This window comes from Pongo pygmaeus, chromosome 14, assembly GCF_028885625.2.
Source record: "Pongo pygmaeus isolate AG05252 chromosome 14, NHGRI_mPonPyg2-v2.0_pri, whole genome shotgun sequence".
Taxonomy (NCBI): domain Eukaryota; kingdom Metazoa; phylum Chordata; class Mammalia; order Primates; family Hominidae; genus Pongo; species Pongo pygmaeus.
This window is the reverse complement of record NC_072387.2, coordinates 25,837,178-25,856,969: the sequence shown is the minus strand read 5'-3', so window position 1 is coordinate 25,856,969 and position 19,792 is coordinate 25,837,178. Positions and strand designations below refer to the sequence as shown.

General features: G+C 46.2%; 1 protein-coding gene and 1 non-coding gene across 16 annotated transcripts in view; one reads left to right on the top strand and one right to left on the bottom strand.

The window, feature by feature from the left end:
- Positions 1-2,362: 2,362 nt before the first annotated feature.
- LOC129012015 (small nucleolar RNA U13) lies at positions 2,363-2,461 on the bottom strand. The gene has a single exon (XR_008493523.1). It is a non-coding gene; the product is annotated as a small nucleolar RNA U13 (small nucleolar RNA).
- Positions 2,462-12,813: 10,352 nt separating this feature from the next.
- Positions 12,814-19,792, top strand: part of ZMYM5 (zinc finger MYM-type containing 5) — a 41,199-nt gene continuing 34,220 nt past the window's right edge. For 5 of the 15 annotated variants that reach the window (XR_010123478.1, XM_063650555.1, XM_063650557.1 and 2 more), the window contains exons 1-2: positions 12,814-13,953; positions 15,065-15,132. Coding sequence is in view for 5 of the 15 variants with exons in the window: in XM_063650555.1 (XP_063506625.1) it covers positions 13,219-13,953; positions 15,065-15,132 (803 nt within the window). In the remaining 10 variants the exon portion in view is untranslated. Of the gene's footprint in view, positions 14,250-15,064; positions 15,133-19,792 lie in introns of all 15 variants that reach the window. The other 10 variants (XR_010123479.1, XM_054447214.2, XM_054447219.2 and 7 more) reach the window with 8 other exon arrangements.

Here is a 19,792-nt window from a genome sequence, read left to right as displayed (position 1 = left end):
ATTCCACTTACATAATGCTATGGTTTGGATATTGTTTGTCTCCAACCAAAACTCATGTTGAAATCTGTTCCCCAATGTAGTAGTGATGAAAGACAGAGCCTAGTGGGAAGTGTTTGGGTCATGGGGATGGATCCCTCGTGAATAGCTGAATGCCTTCCGAAGGAGGCAGATTCTTACTCTCACAGGAATGGGTTGGTTCCCATGAGAGTAGGTAGTTAAAAGGAGTCTGGCTTCATTGGGTTTTTCTCTCTTGCTTTCTCTTTCTTTGTGATCTCTTTACACATGCCTACTCCCTTTCCACTTTCTGCCATGAGTGCAGCATGAGGTTCTCACCAGAAGTGAAGCAGATGCCGGCACCATGCCCCTTCAACTTCCCAGCTTGCAGAACCGTAAGCTAAATAAACTTCTTTTTTTTTTTTTTTTGAGACGGAGTCTCACTCTGTCGTCCAGGCTGGAGTGCAGTGGCACAATCTCGGCTTACTGCAAGCTCTGCCTCCCGGGTTCACGCCATTCTCCTGACTCAGCCTCCTGAGTAGCTGGGATTACAGGCGCCCGCCACTGCGCCCAGCTAATTTTTTGTATTTTCAGTAGAGACGGGGTTTCACTGTGGTCTCGATCTCCTGACCTCGTGATCCACCCGCTTCGGCCTCCCAAAGTGCTGGGATTACGGGCGTGAGCCACCGCCCGGCCAATAAACTTCTTTTTAAAAGAAATTATCCAGTCCCAGGTATTCTGTTTAGCAACATGAAATAGACTAAGACACATAAGGTACCTTGAGCAGTCAAATTCATACATACAGAAAGTAGAATGCTGGTTGTCAGGGGAAATGGGGAGTTATTGTCTAATAGGTATAGAGCTTCACTTTTTGCAAGATAAGAAAAGTTCTGAAAATGGGTGATGGTGATGGTTACACAACAATATGAATGAAGTTAGTACCATTGAACTGTACACTTAAAAAGTTAATAAATTTTATATGTATTTTATCACACTTTTTGAAAAATTTTAGGCCAAGCGATGTGGCTCACACCTGTAATCCTAGCACTTTGGGAGGTCGGGGCAGGCAGATCACTTGACGTCAGGAGTTTGGGACCAGCCTGACCAAAATGGTGAAACCCCGTCTCTACCAAAAATATAAAAACTTAGCCAGTGTAGTGGCATGTGCCTGTAGTCGCAGCTACTCAGGAGGTTGAGGCAGGAGAATCACTTGAACCTGGGAGGCGGAGGTTGCAGTGAGCCGAGATCGTGCCACTGCACTCCAGCCTGGGTGACAGAGGGAGACTCCATCTCAAAAAAAAAGAAAAAAAAAGAGTCAGGCATAGTGGCTCACACATGTAATCCCAGCACTTTGGGAGGCCAAAGGCGGGCAGATCACCGGAGGTCAGGAGTTCGAGACCAGCCTGGCCAACATGGTGAAACCTCGTCTCCACTAAAAATACAAAAATTAGTGGGGCATGGTGGTGGGTGCCTGTGATCCCAGCTACTCGGGAGGCTGAGGCAGGAGAATGGCGTGAACCCGGGAGGCAGAGATTGCAGTGAGCCGAGATCGCACCATTGCACTCCAGCCTGGGCGACAAGAGCAAGACTCCGTCTCAAAAAAATAAAAAAAAAAAAAATAATAAGAAAAAAGGACACTGGAGCCAACTTTATTTATTTATTTTTAATTTCAGATTCAGTGGGTACATGTTTAGGTTTGTTTCGTGGATATTTTGTGTGATGCTGAAGTTTTGAGCTTCTATTGAACCTTCATGTCACCCAAATAGTGAACATAGTGAGCAATAGGTAGTTTTTCAACCCTTTTCCCCTCTTTTCCTCCCGGCTTTTTAGAGTCCCCAGAGTCTATTGTTCCCATCTTTATATCCATGTGTACTCAGTGTTTAGCTCTCATTTGTAAGTGAGAACACCCAGTATTTGGTTTTCTGTGTTGGTGTTAATTCATCTAGGATAATGGCCTCCAGCTGCTTCCATGTTGCTGCGAAGGAAACAATAACATAATTTTTTTTTTTTTTTTTTTTTTTTTTGCGATGGAGTCTTGCTCTGTCGCCAGGCTGGTGTGCAGTGGCGTGATCTCGGCTCACTGCAAGCTCCACCTCCCGGGTTCAAGCGATTCTCCTGCCTCAGCCTCCCGAATAGCTGGCACTACAGGAGCGCACCTCCACACCCAGCTAATTTTTGTATTTTTAGTAGAGACAGGGTTTCACCATGTTGGCCAGGATGGTCTCCATCTCTTGACCTTGTGATCTGCCCACCTTGGCCTCCCAAAGTGCTGGGATTACAGGTGTGAGCCGCTGCGCCCGGCAATAGTGTCATTATTTTTTATGGCTGCATAATATTCCATGGTGCATATGTACCAGATTTTCTTTTTTTTCGGTAATGTGCCAATGTCATAACAAGGTTTGCGGGTGGCACATCTCACACATGCGGGTGAACACCCAGTTCTCACACTCATGAACTTCAAAAGGATCCCAGATTTTCTCTATCCAATCTGCTGGTAGAGCGCACCTAGGCTAATAACTTTGCTTTGATGAACATACTAGTGCAGATGTCTTTTTGGTAGAACAATTTATTTTCCTTTGGGTATATACCCAGTAATGGGACTGCTGGCTCAGGTGGCAATTCTATTTTTAGTTCTTTGAGAAATGTCCAAACTACTTTCCACAAGGGCTGAACTAATTTACATTCCCACCAACAGTGTATGAGTGTTCTCTTTTTTCCATAGCCTCACCCACATCTGTTATATTTTGACTTTTTAATAATAGCCATTCTGACTGGTATCTCATTATGATGTTAATTTGTGTTTCTCTGATTATTAGTGATGATGAGTATTTTTCCATATGTTTATTTGGAGCCAACTTTAATAGCTCTCACTAGCTGTAGTAGGCTTAATAATGGACCCCAAAGCTATCAGGTCCTAATCCCTAAAATGTTTTCTTACATGGCAAACATTTGCAAATATGATTAAATTAAGGAGTATGAGTTAGGGAAAGTGTGGAATAATCAGGATGGGCTCTAAAAGCAATCACATATATTCCTACAAGAGGGATGCCAAGGGAAAGTTGACATCCAGAAGAGGAGAAAGCAATGTGACCATGGAAGTGAAGATTGGAATGAGCCAGGCAATGTGGATCACATCTCTAATCCCAGCTACTTGAAAAGCTGAAGTGGGAGGATCTCCTGAGCCCAGGAGTTAGAGACCAGCCTGGGCAACATAGTGAGACCCTCCATCTCTAAAGATAAATAAATACATAAATAAATATTAGCTGGGTGTGGTGGTGCACACCTGAAGTCCCAGCCACTTAGAAGACTGAGGTGGGAGGATCCCTTGAGTTCAGGAGTTTGAGGTTGCAGTGAACTGTGATCACGCTACTGCACTCCACCCTTGGCGACAGAGCAAGACTCCGTCTCAAAAAGAAAAAGAAAAAGAAATAAAGAAAATCAAGTCCCAGGTTCCACCTCATAGGTGATTCATAAGTATTTGATGAATGAGTCACTGACTTGGGAGACCTAAGACACTTACTCCAGCTCCTGGAGTGGGAGGAAAGAGGTCCTTTTGAGAGGCAACAACCAAAGTTGCAAGAGCCTTTAAAGATCACCTAGTCCCACCCACTCTCCACCCCCAAACCAAGATTTACAGATGGGAGAAGTGATCCTGGAGAGGTGAAGTCCTTGCCCAACGCACTCTGTGGCACAGATGGGCTGGAACCCTGGTCTACATAACAACCAAGTCAAGTTTTTATTGAGTACCTACTGGGTGCCAGGCATGGGGTTGGGTGTGGGAGGCCCAGATGAGTATGGGGTGAGCCCAGCTGTACCTTTCTGCCTTCCTGAGAGCAACAGGAAAGAATGGTTCAGACAGGAAGATGCCTCTGACGTGGTGGTTCTCAAACTGGAGAGGACAACAGCATCACCAGAGGAACATGTTTAAAATAGACTCTGGGCTGGGTATGGTGGCTCACGCCTGTAATCCCAACACTTTGGGAGGCCAAGATGGGTGGACCACAAGGTCAGGAGTTCGAGACTAGCCTGACCAACATGGCAAAACCCCGTCTCTACTAAAAATACAAAAATTAGCTGGGCGTGCTGACACGTGCCTGTAATCACAGCTATTCAGGAGGCTGAGGCAGCAGAATCGCTTGAACCTGGGAGGTGGAGGTTGCAGTGAGCCAAGATCACACCACTGCACTCCAGCCTGGGCGACAGAGCAAGACTCTGCCTCAATAAATAAATAAATAAATAAAACTGACTCTGTCTGGAAACCACTGGCCTGGGCTCTTCAAAACTGTCAGTGTCATGAGAGAGGGAAAGGCCGAGGGGCCATTCCAGATTGAAGGAGACCTAAGAGACACGGCAAGTAAATGCAACACCTGTTCCTGGACCAGATCCTGGTCAGGGGAGGAGGATCGTCCACAGTGGAAAATATTGGGACCATAGATACAATCTGAATACTAGATAATATTATTCTATCAGTATGAGTGATACTTGCTCTGTCATTATGGCTGCAATGCTCTTGTTCTTCAATACATGCTGAAGATTTAAAGATAAAGAGATATTATGCCTGAAACTATCTCCAAAATTAAGTATGGGCCTATAAAAGGGATTTTATTTATTTATTTTTTGAGGTAGAGTCTTACTCTGTCACCCAGGCTGGAGTGCAGTGGTGTGATCTTGGCTCACTGCAACCTCTGGCCTTCTGGGTTCAAGTGATTCTTGTGCCTCAGCCTCCCAAATAGCTGGGATTGCAGGCACGCACCACCATGCCCAGCTACTTTTTGTATTTTAGGTAGAGAGGGGGTTTCGTCATATTGACCAGGCTGGTCTAAAACTCCTGGCTTCAACTGATCTACCCGACTCAGCCTCCCAAAGTGCTGGGATTACAGTCATGAGCAACCGCGCCTGGTCTATAAAAGGGATTTTAAAGCAGATGTAACAAAACATTAACAATCAGAGAATCTGAATGAAAGGGTAGACATAATTATTCGTATTGTCTTAAATACAACTCCGTAAGTTTGAAATTTCTCCTTTGACCTTGAATTGTTTTGAAGTCCACTTTTTTATTTTTTATTTTTAGATGGGGTCTCACTCTGTTGCCCAGGCTGGAGTGCAGTGGCCCGATCTCGGCTCACTGCAAACTCCACCTCCTGGGTTCAAGCAATTCTCTTCCCTCAGCCTCCCAAGTACCTAGGATTACAGGCATCCGCCACCATGCCTGGCTAAGTTTTGTATTTTTGGTAGAGACAGAGTTTCACATGTTGGTCAGGCTGGTCTTGAACTCCTGGCCTCAACTGATCCGCCCGCCTCAGCTTCCCAAGTGCTGGGATTACAGGCATGAGTCACCGTGCCTAGCCATGGAGTCCACTTTTAAAATTAATAAACAAATCAGAGGATGGGCACTGTGGATCACTTGAGTTCAGGAGTTCACAGCCAGCCTGGGCAACATGGCAAAACCTCATTTTTATTAAAAAAAAAAAATTAGCCAGACATGGTGGCTTACACCTGTAATCCCAGCTACTCTAGAGGCTGAGGTGGGAGGATCACCTGAACCCAGGAGGTCAAGGATGCAATGAGCTGTGATTATACCATTGCACCCCAGCCAGGGTAACAGCGTGAGACCATCTCAAAAAATAAAAATAAAATAATAATAATAATAAATCTATGAGTCTGCTTAAAATTTTCTACACATGTGCATTTTAAAATTTCTCTAAATATTACTCTCTTATTTTTTATTATTAACTTTCCTTTGTGCATTGCAGTCAGGGAATGCCATGTGTACATGATCCATTCTTTAATATTTGTTGAGAAATCCCTTATGATCCAGTTAGTATTCAGTTTGTGTAAATGTTTCACATATTGAAAAATTAGTCATTTCCTCATTATTGGGTGCAGATCAATTTTTTACATTTAGTATAAATTAAAGCCATATATGTACTAAACAGATTTTTTTCTGTGTGACTTTATGAAAGTGTAGCATAATTATGGATTTTTCAATTTCACCATATAGTTATGAATGATTCCATATGTAAGGTGCATACAGTTTCTAAACTGAGCTGGGCATGGTGGCACATGCTTGTAGTCCCAGCTACTCAGGAGGCTGAGGTGGGAAGATTGCTTGAGCCCAGGAGTTGGCTACTGCACTCCAGCCTGGGCGATAGAGCATGACCCCATGCTCTATCAATGAAAATAAAAATAAAAATAAAAATAAAATAAAAACAAAACCCTTAGAATTTTCTAGTTAATTGTTCTTTTTTATCAATAAGTAATCTTTCTTTTGCCTAGTAATGCATTTTGCAAAAATGTCTACTTTATATATTATTGTTGTTTCACTTTCTTTTGCTTAATATTTCTCCAGTATACATTTTTTATCTCTTTACTGTTATTATAATTTGCAGCATATCATAAACCGTACATTGCTATCATTTTAAAAAATCCAGTCTTCAAGTATTTCTCTTTCAATAGGCAAGCATAATGTCTATTCATATTCGTTTTTAGCATTTTATTTTGTTTTCTATTTTTGTTTTGCTTATTTTTTTTCTCCTTTCTGCCTGTGACAGTTTAAACATGTGTCCACATATTCTCTGGTACTTTTCCATTTAATTTTTACTGCCCAATTCCCCTCTGCTTGTCTTTGGGAAGCACTTAGTAACTTGCTTCTAAGGAGTTCAATAGAAATGACAGTGTAAGGCCGGGCACAGTGGTTCAAGCCTGTAATCCCAGCACTTTGGGAGGCCGAAGCGGGTGGATCACCTGAGGTCGGGAGTCGGAGACCAGCCTGGCCAACCTGGTGAAACCCCGTCTCTACTAAAAATACAAAAATTAGCCAGGTGTGGTGGCTCATGCCTGTAATCCCAGCTACTAGGGAGGCTGAGGCACAAGAGTCGCTTGAACCTGGGAGGCAGAGGCTGCAGTGAGCCGAGATCGCACTACTGTGATCTGTGCACTGTGCCACTGCACACCAGCCTGGGCAACAGAGCGAGACTCTGTCTCGAAAAAGAAAAGAAAAGAAAAAGAAAGAAAAGAAAGAAAAAAAGAAAGAAAGAAAGAAAAAGAGGGAGGGAGGGAAGGAAGGAAGGAAGGAAAGAAGGAAGGAAAGGAAGGAAGGAAGGAAAGAAAGAAAGAGAAAGAAAGAAAGAGAAAGAAAGAAAAAGAGAGAAGTAACAGTGTATGGTCAGGCGCAGTGGTGCACACCTGTAATCCCAGCACTTTGGGAAGCTAAGGCAGGTGGATTGCTTGAGCTCAGGAGTTTGAGACCAGCCTGGGCAACTACAAAAAATACAAAAATTAGCTGGGTATGGTGGTACATACCTGTAGTCTCAGCTACTTGGGAGGCTGAGGCAAGAGGATTGCTGGAGCCCAGGAGGCGGAAGCTGCAGTGAGCTGTGACTGCACCACTGCACTCCAGCCTGGGAGACAGAGAAAGACCCTGTCTCGAAAATAAATAAATAAAAAAGGCAGTGTACCACTTTGGAGACAACCAGAGAAGAACTGAAGCCTCGTGCTAATAGCCACATGAGTGGGCTTATAAGCAGATCCATCAGCCCCTGTCAGGCCTTCATATGACTGCAGCCCTGGCCTACATGTGGACTGCAACCTCATGAGAGACCCTGAGTCAGGGCCACCCAGGTGAGCTTCTTCCCAGTTCTTGACCTACAATAACAGACATAATAAATATTTGTTATTTTAAGCCACTAAGTTTTTAGGTAATTTGTTAGGCAGTAATAGACTATTATCCTGCCTCCTGTGTGATTGTTCAAGTATTCTTTTTCCCATCACTACTAATTTTATTTTATTTTTTTTTTGAGACAGCATCTCCCTTTGTTGCCCAGGCTGGAATGCAGTGGCACAATCACGGCTCACTGCAGCCTCAACCTTCCGGGATCAAGTGATCCTCAGCCCCTCACTCCTGAATAGCTGGGAATACAGACATGCACCACCAAGCCCAGGTAATTTTGTTGTTTTTTTGTAGAGACAGGATTTTGCCATGTTGCCCAGGCTGGTCTGAAACTTCTGGGCTCAAGTGATCCACCTGCCTCGGCCTCCCAAAGTGCTAGGATTATAGGCATGAGCCACCACGCCCGGCCAGTACTAATTTTTTATTCTTTTAGTAGCTATGGTTACATAGCTAATATATATTTGATTTTAAAATACCTACTTACATACATGCTCTTCTCTTACAAAATATAAGAACTTCAGAATATCTTAACACTGATTTCTTTTTCCTATACTCCATGTTAATATTTTATATACTTATAGAACATAACTTAAGTTAAAAAAAGAAATCAATAAAAATAGAAAGTAAAATGAAACAAGTAAAACTTGTGTATCCAGTTGGCAGCATAACCATCTAGCAAGAAACGCCATCTGACTTTACACACTTCAATTTACTGTGCATAGTTAAGTTGGAATTTCTCTAAGGAAAAAAGTAACTGTAAACTAAGTTTAAATTATTTTTATTAATTGTATTGTGGGTGGTATTTGTGTGTATTTTTATTCTGTGATAGTGGCATCTATGTGTAGGATAAAGCAAATAAGATTTATGGTCCGGGTGCGGTGGCTCACGCCTGTAATCCCAGCACTTAGGGAGGCTGAGGAGGGTGGATCATTTGAGGTCAGGAGTTCCAGACCAGCCTGGGCAACGTGGTGAAACCCCATCTCTACTAAAAATACAAAAATCAGCCACGCATGGTGGCAGGCGCCTGTAATCCCAGCTACTCCAGAGGCTGAGGCCCGAGAATCGCTGAAACCCAGGAGGTGGAGGTTGCAGTGAGCCGATATTGCACCACTGCACTCCAGCCTGGGCAACAGAATAAGATTCTGTCTCAAAAATAATAATAATAATAATAATTTGGTTCTATTTTTGAGAACTGGACTATTTGGCATGAGACAAAAGAAATGCAAATGTAAGATCAGTGAGTTTCAGAAAAAACCCTGTGGTTCAGTATGAATTCATGTTATAATGCTAATATAACATATTCGTTCCTAGTTCTGTTCCCTGAAAAGCCTATAAACAATGACCATGTAGAGCAATAAATACTCCTAGCTTCTAGATTTTGCTCCTTAACTACTATGTCCCACTAAAAGAAAACAATGGTTTGAAAAAATGACAGATTCAGGTGTGGGTCAAGAAATGTAGGCAACGATGGAACATCTCATTATAACAGAAAGCAAGGAAATACGAAAGATGACTCAGATCATATCAAAAGGGCTCAGAAGCAAAGTTGAAATGACCAAAGTTGAAACATTATGACTACCAATAGAATACCTAGGATAGATTAAAAGCAAAAGCTATTATATAAGCTTTAATCTCTGACTGTGCTCATCATAGTAAAATAATTGATCCCTTTGAAGGGTATTTGTAAAACAACTGTTGATATAAAAATAAAAATGTAGAGATGAATCTCTAACATTTTATTTGGGGAGAAAGAATTGCAGCTGGGGGCATATACACAGATCAGGTGGTTTTCTTCATGTCTGAGGAACAAAGAGAAGGTTGGGGGTTTTATGAAAAAGAGAAATGTTACCTATTGCTTGTTGGGAAAGCTCTCTGGCACTAGTAAGGTTCTGGGGAGCTGGCAAGCTCCAAATGGTGAGCGACGGCGGTGGCCAAAATTAATCCTAAAGTTGCAGCAAGTCATCTCAGCAGTCTTAGATAAAACTGGTTTCAGGCTGGGTGCACTCTGGGAGGCTGAAGTCGGCAGATCACTTGAGGTCAGGAGTTCGAGACCAGCCTGGCCAACATGGTGAAACCGCATCTCTACTAAAAATACAAAAATTAGCTGGATGTGGTGGCGCATGCCTGTAATGCCAGCTACTCCAGAGTCTGAGGTAGGAGAATCATTCGAACCCGGGAGGCGGAGGTTGCAGTGATCCAAGATTGCGCCACTGCACTCCAGCCTGGGCAACAGAGCAAGACTCCATCTCAAAGAAAAAAAAAAAGCATCCTACTGATTCTAGAGATGTTTTTTTAAAATATAGCAACCAGTCATCTCATGCTTTTTCAATCTTAGATTCTGTTCCTTCTCTTCTAATAAACTTTCATTATTTATTGCTTAAAATAGCTTTTCACTGGTTTGTCCAAGATAAGCATTAATTCCCTCAGTCTCTTTTCTCTTTTCCCCACCTCAGTTGTTTTTGATCTATGTTTCTAATATCCCTATGAATTACTTGGGATGACAATTTAAGAATATTGTACTACAACACTTTTTTTTTTTTTTTTTGAGATGGAGTTTCACTCCTGTCGCCCAGGCTGGAGTGCGATGGCACGATCTCGGCTCACGGCAACCTCCGCCTCCCAAGTTCAAGCAATTCTCCTGCCTCAGCCTCCCAAGTAGCTGGGATTACAGGCATGTGCCACCACGCCCAGCTAATTTTTGTATTTTTAGTAGAGACGGGGTTTCTCCATGTTGGTCAGGCTGGTCTCGAACTCCCGACCTCAGGTGACACACCAGCCTCAGCTTCCCAAAGCGCTGGGGTTACAGGCGTGAGCCACCGCGCCTGGCTGTACTAAGCCACTTTCAAAGAATAAATAAATTTTGGCTCCAATTACATTTCCTCTACGGTTTATTTTACATATTAACTCCAAGAATTAAATATTTTCTTTTCATATTACAATAGTAAGAAAGTGCTGATATTACTTTAATAAGTCATTAAATTATTATAAACAAATTTTTTTTTTGTTTTTGAGACAGGGTCTCACTCAGCACCCAGATGCTGCAGTGCAGTGGCACAATCATGGCTCACTGCAGCTTTGACCTCCTGGGCTCAAGTGATCCTCCCACCTCGGCCTCCTGAGTAGCTGGGACTACAGGCATGCACCACTTCTGGCTAATTTTTAAAATTTTTTGTAGAGACTGGGTCCTACTATGTTACCCAGGCTGGAAGAATTTTTTTCCTATTTATTTATTTATTTAGTTTTTGAGAGGGAGTTTTGCCCTTGTTGCCTAGTCTGGGGTGCAACGGCACAATCTCGGCTCACCGCAACCCCCACCTCCCAGGTTCAAGCGATTCTCCTGCTTCAGCCTCCCGAGTATCTGGAATTACAGGCATGCGCTACCACGCCCGGCTACTTTTGTACTTTTAGTAGAGACGGGGTTTCGCCATGTTGGTCAAGCTGGTCTCAAACTCCCGACCTCAGGTGATCCGCCCGTCTCGGCCTTCCAAAGTGCTGGGATTACATGCGTGAGCCACCGCGCCGGGCCAGAATTTTTTTTCTTAGTATACCACTGTGCTGATTGGGAATTAACAATGACAGGCAAAATTTACAAACTTTTATTAATTAATGTGCCAGGTGAAATTCTAAGTGTCATACGTGTGATAATTTATTTAATTCTTTTTTTGCTTGTTTTTTGTTTTTCTTTTTTTGAGATACAGTCTTGCTCTGTTGCCCGGACTGGAGTGCAGTGGTGCAGTCTCGGCTCACTGCAACCTCCACCTCCTGGGTTCAAGCGAATGATTCTCCTGCCTCAGCCTCCCAAATAGCTGGGATTACAGGCGTGGGCCATTGTGCCCGGCCAATTCATTTAATTCTCAAAAAAAGAAAAAAAATCTTCTTAGGTATTTGTTACATTTTTAAAATGATAAAAGTGAGGCTGAGAGAGTTTAAGTAACTTATCTGTTAAGATGATCACACAACTACTAGTAATAAAGTTACAATTCAAAGGCAGGCTATCCGGCCCCTTTGCATAGACTTGGTCATAATGCTGTGACTTTATATTAGGCGGGAGTCCTGAATTATCAAAAGATTTACAATAAATGACACTATCTTGTTGAACAATGAAGACTTTTTTTTCCTAAATTTTCGACAACCCTCGAAATCATGGCAGCATACTGAGGTGAGCGTTTTCATTGGGACATGAACCTGTTATTCCTGCCATTATCAGGAAAAAGAAATGTTACCCAATTTTAATCTTTGAACAGTATCAATGCCAAAAAATTGTGAAAAAGATAATCAGAAAATAGATGAGAAGTGGCTACTGAGCTTACCATTTAAAGTTTCTGTCAGACCTTTAAATTTTCTCTATGGAGCCCTTCTCCACGAACTCAGTGTAGTCAGTGCTTGTAATTTACAGCAGTCATTAAAATGATGATACTACATGTAATTCATTTATTTCCAAAGAGTAATTGAGGACCTAAAAAATGTAGGTGATATTAGGCATATCCATGACATACAGCACTGTGCAGTATGCAAAGACTTACACAGAACTCTCATCAATCCGTGAACATGCTTTTGTCTTAGATCAAGCTTGTCCAACCTGCAGCCCTTGGGGGTTGCATGCAGCCCAACACATATTTCTAAATTTTCTTAAAACGTTGAGTTTTTTTGGCGTTTTGGTTTTTTTGTTTGTTTCAGCTCATCAGCTATTGTTACTGTTAGCGTATTTTATGTGTGGCCCAAGCCAATTCTTCCAATGTGGCCCCGGGAAGCCAAAAGATTGGCCACCCCTGCATTAGACGGTTAATGTCTGATTTTCATTGAATAAACCTGTGCCTTTACCATACCACAGAAGTAAAACGGGGCTCAATGTGTTTTTTAAAAATCACATTATCTGTATTTCCAGACATAAGGTAAGTATTTCACCAACTTTCATCAAAACTAACATCCTCAACTGTAATCCCACTAAGAACCGCCAGGGCGAGACGAAAGCGGAATCGCTTCCATCTTTACGCGCAGTCTGGGAAATGGTTCAGCACCATGACATCCGCCGGAGACGTAGGTGTAGACGAGGAACAAAAGAGAAGACCCCTCGTGGAGGTGGCCTGTGGGGCCCGCCCTCACCGGGCGCCATCTGCCCCTGACTCTGCTCCCCCCAGGGGCAGCAGCGGGTGCGCCCCGCGATGGAGCGGGCTGTGGTGGGAGCCTCCATGGAGTCTCCCTCAACCATTCCGGACCAGGAGACGGTGGCAGGCGGTAGAAAGGCCTGGGCAGTGCCAGCGCCCCGGGCTGCTAGCACAGGACGGCGGCGCCCAGGGACGCCCCAGGGCAGGCCTCCGCCCCTCCAACCGGCGGGAGCCCAGCTCCCTCCATCTTGGTTGATGGAGGCGGGGAGCTGTGTCTGGGTGTCTCCACCGTCGCGCCCGACCAGTACTGCCCCGCGGACGCAGACGCCGGCAGCTGGGGCTGTTCCCTTGGCCGAATGGCAGAGCCCAGTCAGGGCTTCCGGGGACAAGTCCTAGCCCCACGGCGTTCGGTTTTGAGGGGTCCCAAGTTCCCACAGTCGTCCCGACAAAATGGAGGACGTCGTCTCCTCCTGCTGCAGCCACGGCGGGAGGTGGGGGACTATTCCCCAGGGGCGCGGCGAGGGTGGAAGGGCCTCCACTGACCGCAGCGCACTCAAGATTCCAGTTCAACCGCGGCCCCGAAAGCTCACTTGGCCCCACTCCAGCACCTCCCCGGCCTCGGCCCTCTTGGGGTCCTTCAAGGAACTGGACACGGAGGGCGCTGGGGCATCCAGGCCGCCGCTCTCCTCGAGCAGGGCGCTGCAGCAGCCTGGGCGCCGGGGCTCGGGCGAGGGCAGGCGACCCCGCCGGAGTCTCCCGGGCTCTGTAGGTCCCGGAGAGCCCCGGCCCCCAAGGGGCCGAAGCGGGCCGCTGCGACGGGCGGCGAATCTCGGGCTCCTGACTCTGGCGGACCCGGTGGGTGGGGGCGGGAGACCAGCGGAGAGAGAACTCGGCCGGAAGCTGAGGGCTGGCAGAGGCGGGAGTGGAACTGCAGGGCCGCGGGTGTGGCCCGCACCTGACGGACGGCCCTTCGGACTACCCCACCGAGGGGGGGCCCTGAAGGACGGCCGTCGGAGCCAATGGGCGTGCCCGAGGCACCCAGGCCCGCCTCCCCCGCCAGCCAACGAGCGCACGGAAGGTGGGGCCTCCTCGGGCTCTGCAGCGCCGCTGCCTGCTTCTCCGCCTCCTCACCAGCGCGAAAGCCGGGACTGGACCGAGCGGAGTTGTGCTTGTCGCCGAAGCGGGGTGGGCCGAAGGAGGGGAGGTTCGTTCCGCGGAGCCGCAGCCAGAACCGGGTGACGCTTATCCCCGCTGTCTTTCCAGTCTAGGGTCGCCGAGAGTGGGGGTGGCTGGGAGCAGCGCAGCCTCCTGAGGAGGAGGCGGAGGCCGAGGTGACTGGGGAGGCGGAGATGGGTGAGGGCAGCCTCCGGAGCTTACCACCGACCCGGGATTAATACTCCGCGGCGCGGCCGCTGTCGCCGTTGCCGCTTCGGGGCCTCGGGGGTAGCTCGGGGCTGCGCTCCTGTCACCGGCGCTTTTGCGTACGGCCCGAGGGGCTGGGAGAGTGCGGGCGAGGCCGGGAGGGTTGGGTGAGGCGGTCGCCAGCGGCGGGGGTCGCGGGGCCGGCGGGGCGGGGTGCCGGCCGCCCGGGGAGGTCGCGGGGCATTTTCCTTTCTCTCCTGCCGGTGGTGGGGGGGGGGGGGTTGGGCGAGGGAGGGGCGCCCTGGCCGGGTCTTCGCTCTCAGGACCGCGCTGCCACCCTGCCGCCGGAGCCGAGGTCCCTAGGTTTTTTGGGCGAGGGCTGCTGCCTCTGCCCCGCGGGGTCTTCTCCTTCGCTCATCTTTTCCCTGGCGCTGCGCGGCATTTACTCTTTGCTGCTTATCTGGGCGAGTTTAATGGCGGATCTGGGGCCCTGTCGTCGACTGCTGGGGCCCCAGGGCAACTTCTTGAGTCAGCTGTGGGCCCAGAGGTGACGCACGCCGCCCGTTACCTCTGAAATGGTGCTTAGAGTGACAGAGATGACGCTGGGTGGGCAAATTTAGGAGGGAATACAAATCCTTTGCTGGCGTCGAGGCGACGTTTATCCTTCCGTCTCCCGTCCTGGGAGCGGGCCTCGGATCCCGGAGCCCACTGCATCCCCAGTACTGCAGTTGGACGAAGCACTTTTAGCTTTGTCTCGTCGTTGCGGTTCCTATAGTTCTTTTTTTCAACTTAGTTTCTCGGTAACGTTAGGGTGGGGGAGGGTAGCAGAGCCCAGGAACTCCTTGGCCTCTTACCCCATTGCCCCCTCACGGTGTTGAGTTGGTTGTGCATCCAGGTTGGTTGTACCGAAATTGGTTTTCAATTCTCATTCTAGGACCAGGAATCATCTTCAAGCGTATGTCGTGAGGCTTTGGCAGAAATTAAGAAGGAAATATCTCCATTGTGAGTTTTTGGGTTTTTTTACCCCGCTTTGCTGTCTAATATAATTAGTGCAGTAGTAGGGTGTTCTTCCTGAGGGATTTGCCTTTGTGTTATCTTGAAGGCCTTGGCCTTCAGGCTAATTGCTTGGGTGCCCTCGTCCCCAGAGCCAAGCCATGGTAGTCCCTGGGAAGGCACGAGGAGTGCTGACATTTATACCACTGGAACTCTCTCAAGTTCCAGAACAAGATTTAAAGTTAGCTCTCTTTTAAGTGCCTTGCATTTAACAATTTTTTTTCCAGTAGATTGGAAAAACTTTTTTACTGTTGGATTAAAAAGAAACACTACTGAATAATCTGTTGTTTTGACGTTGATATTTGCCTTGTATTTGAGGAAGACTGTTATTTATGTACCCTGACAGTCCTCCAGCTAGCATCACACGAGGAGATAACGTAAACTAGTTGTCAAACTATTCCTAATTCTAAGATTGACCACCGAATCTGAGTGGCCTGATCTCTCTCTGTTAGGAAGTTAGTTTGTTTTTGTTTTTTCGGGTTTTTTTTTTTTGCTACTAGACAGTGATATATGTGTTCATTTTGGTACAGTACAAATGCCCTTTCTCTGTCAGCTATTCACTTAATGCTTTTAACACCAATCCTTGTGTGAATAATTTCATTAGGAGTGACAAAATTATTATTTTTTTCTTTAACAAGCTTTACTTCTATTTTTATTATCTGGGATTCAGTTCTTGCCAATTTTGTCCTTTCAACCCTGATCAAACAGTTTTCCATTGCTCATCAAAAACAAACTTGTGATTAGTTTATCTCCCATAGTAGGATTCCTGCCTTCTTTTTACCCTGGTTGCTTTCTACTAACTTATTTGCTCTTATTTTCTTACATTTCACAGCACATCTCTTTAATTAGTTAAACTTAGGACTGTGGCAGGATGTGGTAGGTAGGTAAAGTGGCTGGGCACAGTGGCTCATGCCTGTCATCCAACCACTTTGGGAGGATGAGGTGGGTGGATAGCTGAGAGCTTGAGCCCAGGAGTTCGAGTGTGGACAACATGGCAAAACTCTGTCTCTACAAAAAATACAAAAATTAGCTGAGCGTGGTGGCACACGCCTGTAGTCCCAGCTACTGAGAAAGCTGAGGTGGGAGGATCGCTTGAGTTCCGGTGGTTGAAGCTGCAGTGAGCAGTGATCACACCGCTGTACTCCAGCCTAGGCAACAAAGAGAGAGTCTGTCTCAAAAAAAATGGGTAAAGTGGCCCTGGGCACTGTGACTCCTGTAATCCCAGCACTCTGAGAGGCCAAGGTGGGAGGATTGTTTGAGCCCAGGGGGTCGAGTCTGCAGTGAACTGTGTTTGTGCCATAGCATTCCAGGCTGGGCGACAGAGCCAGACCCTGTCTTAAGAAAAAAAAAAAGCCTGGTCCATAAGGTTTGAGACACATACACACACACGCGCGCGCGTGCATATACATGCATATAGTTAGTGGGAGATACAATTCTCCACACCCCCACCTTAGATATAATCCTTATCCTCTTAATTTTTTCCTTTATTTCTTGAGATTTTCTCAGCTTTATCTTTCAATTCTTATTGCTGAATTTTTCCTTTTTGCCACTAAGCTTTTAATTTCCAGCAGTTCTTTTTATATTAGAAGTGTTGGCTGGGCATGGTGGCTCATGCCTGTAATCCCAGCACTTTGGGAGGCCGAGGTGGGTGGATCACCTGAGGTCAGAAGTTCGAGACTAGCCTGGTCAACATGGTGAAACCCCGTCTCTACTAAGAATACAAAAATGGGCTGGGCATGGTGGCTCACACCTGGAATCTCAGTACTTTGGGAGGCCAAGGCAGGCAGATCACCTGAGGTCGAGAGTTCAAGACCAGTGTGACCAACATGGAGAAACCCCGTCGCTACAAAAAAATATATATATATATATACGTGTGTGTGTGTGTGTGTATATATATATACACACACACACACACACACATAAAATTAGCTGGGCCCGGTGGCACATGCCTGTAATCCCAGCTACTTGGGAGGCAGAGGTTATGGTGAGCCGAGATCGTGACACTACACTCCAGTCTGGGCAACAAGAGCAAAACTCCTCTCAAAAAAAAAAAAAAATTAGACGGGTGTGGTGGTGGGTGCCTGTCATTCCAACTACTCAGGTGGCTGAGCCAGGAGAATCACTTGAACCCAGGAGGCGGAGGTTGCAGTGAGCTGAGATCACACCACTGCACTCCAGCCTGGGCGACAGAGTGAGACTCCATCTATAATTCTTTTTTTTCCTCTTTTTTTTTTTTTAAGACAGTCTTGCCCTGTCACCCAGGCTGGAGTGCAGTGGCGTGATCTAGGCTCACTGCAACCTCTGCCTCCTGGGCTCAAGCAATTCTTGTGCCTCAGCCTCCTGAGTAGCTGGGACTACAGGCACATGCCACCATGTTGGTTAATTGTTGTATTTTTAGTAGAGACAAGGGACTGACCATGTTGGCCAGGCTGGTCTCGAACTCTTGACCTAAGTGATCCGCCCACCTTGGCCTCCCAAAGTGCTGGGATGACAGGCACCCACTGCCACATCCGGCCTGTGTAATTAGTTTTTTAAAAATTTTTATTTTAAATTTTTCTGGGTACATAGTAGGTGTTATATATATTGCATAATTCTTGACTGTTTCATTTATGATTAAGAATTGGGAGCTAAAGGCCGGGCACAGTAGCTCACACCTGTAATCCCAGCACTTTGGGAGGCCGAGGTGGGCAGATCATGAGGTCAGGAGATTGAGACCATCCTGGCTAACATGGTGAAACCCCGTCTTTACAAAAAATACAAAAAAAAAAAAAAAAAATTAGCTGGGCATGGTGGCAGGTGCCTGTAGTCCCAGCTACTCAGGAGGCTGAGGCAGAAGAATGGCGTGAACCTGGGAGGCGGAGCTTGCAGTGAGCCAAGATCACACCACTGTACTCCAGCCTGGGTGACAGAGCGAGACTCCGTCTCAAAAAAAAAAAACAGAAACGGGAACTAAAAAGCAAATTGGAAGAGTGAGAGTGAGGTTTCCAACTTGAAGCTTGTGAGTGATCTTCTGGCCAATTGATGGGGAACCCCACGGGTTAATATTTTTAAGACTTTCCTTTTTTTGCTGATTCTTAGTTCCGCAGGGAAGAGTCTTGCTCAGAAAGTAAGCCTCCAGAAAAGAGTTTGCTGCCTGGAAAACAGAAGTCTGGATGCCAGCTCTCTGGGAATCAAGTAGGAGAGGGGACATTTCTTTTTTTTTTTTTGAGATGGAGTTTCGCTCTTGTTGCCCAGGCTGGAATGCAATGGCGTGATCTCGGCTCACTGCAACGTCTGCCTCGTGGGTTCAAGCAATGGAGAGGGAATATTTCATGGTATTGAAACATTCCCCAGTGCTTGGTGAACCCAAGACTTAGATCATGTTCTATCTTGTCAAAGAAAAAATTTTTAGAATCTGTGCTAGGATGGGGAAAGGCCTGTCACCATCAGCTTGATGGGAGGGAAGATCTCTCTCAACCTCTTTTTTTAGCATCTGCCCATTCTGTTCCAGGGATATGTGGTGCTACAGATTTCTGAGCCCACAGTGGAAATCAGAATGTTTCTTGGCTTTTTATTCACTGTTTTAGACTCTGGCTATCTCAGGTTGGCAGTTAGTTAACCATTCATCCATCTGTTCTTTGGCTTAAAAGTCATATTGCTTTTGTTTCTTATTCTTCCTTTCCTTGTGGTGGTCCTGTTTAGGGGAGTTTTGGAAGGGAACGAAGTTAGTTGTATGTGATCAATCGGCCATCTTTTTTTTTTTTTTTTTTTTTTGAAACAGTATCTCTCAGTCTGTCACCCAGGCTGGAGTGCAGTGGCCCATCTCGGCTCACTGCAACCTCCATCTCCCAGGCTCAAACAATCTGCCTGCCTCAGTTTCCCAAGTAGCTGGGACCACAACCATGTGCCACTATGCCTGGCTAATTTTTGTATTTTTTGTAGAGACAAGGTTTTGCCATGTTGCCCAGGCTGGTCTTGAACTCCTGGACTCAAGCGATCCACCTGCCTAGGCCTCCCAAAGCGCTGGGATTACAGGGGCATTATACTGCGCCTGGCCCAGTTTACTGTCTTAATCCCTGCTGGGCTACTGATTTCTAGGCAGAGTTGTTTTTTCTGTTTGTTTTTTGTCTTTGTTTTTTTTTTGTTGTTTTTTTTGTTTGTTTTTTTTTAATTTTTAGAGACGGGTCTAAGTCTGTTGCCCAGACTTCAGTGCTGTGGTGTGGTCATAGCTCACTGCAGCCCTGAACTCCTGGGCTCAAGTGATTCTCCTGCCTCAGTCTCCCAAGTAGCTGGGGACTACAGGCTTGCACCACCATGCCCAGCTAATTATTTTATTTTATTTATTTTTTATTTTTGAGACAGGGTCTTGCTCTGTTGCCCAAGCTGGAGTGCAGTGGTGTGATCATGGCTCACTGCAACTTTGACCCCCTGGCCTCAAGCCATCCTTCCATCTCAGCCTCCCAAGTAGCGGGGACTACAGGCTTATGCCACCATGTTGGGCTTTTTAAATTTTTGTAGAGAGGGGTCTCTCTACATTGCCCAGGCTGGTCTTGAACTCCTGGGCTCAAGCTATCCTCCCATCTTATTCAGCCTCCCAAAGTGCTGAGATTATAGGCGTGAGGCACTGTAC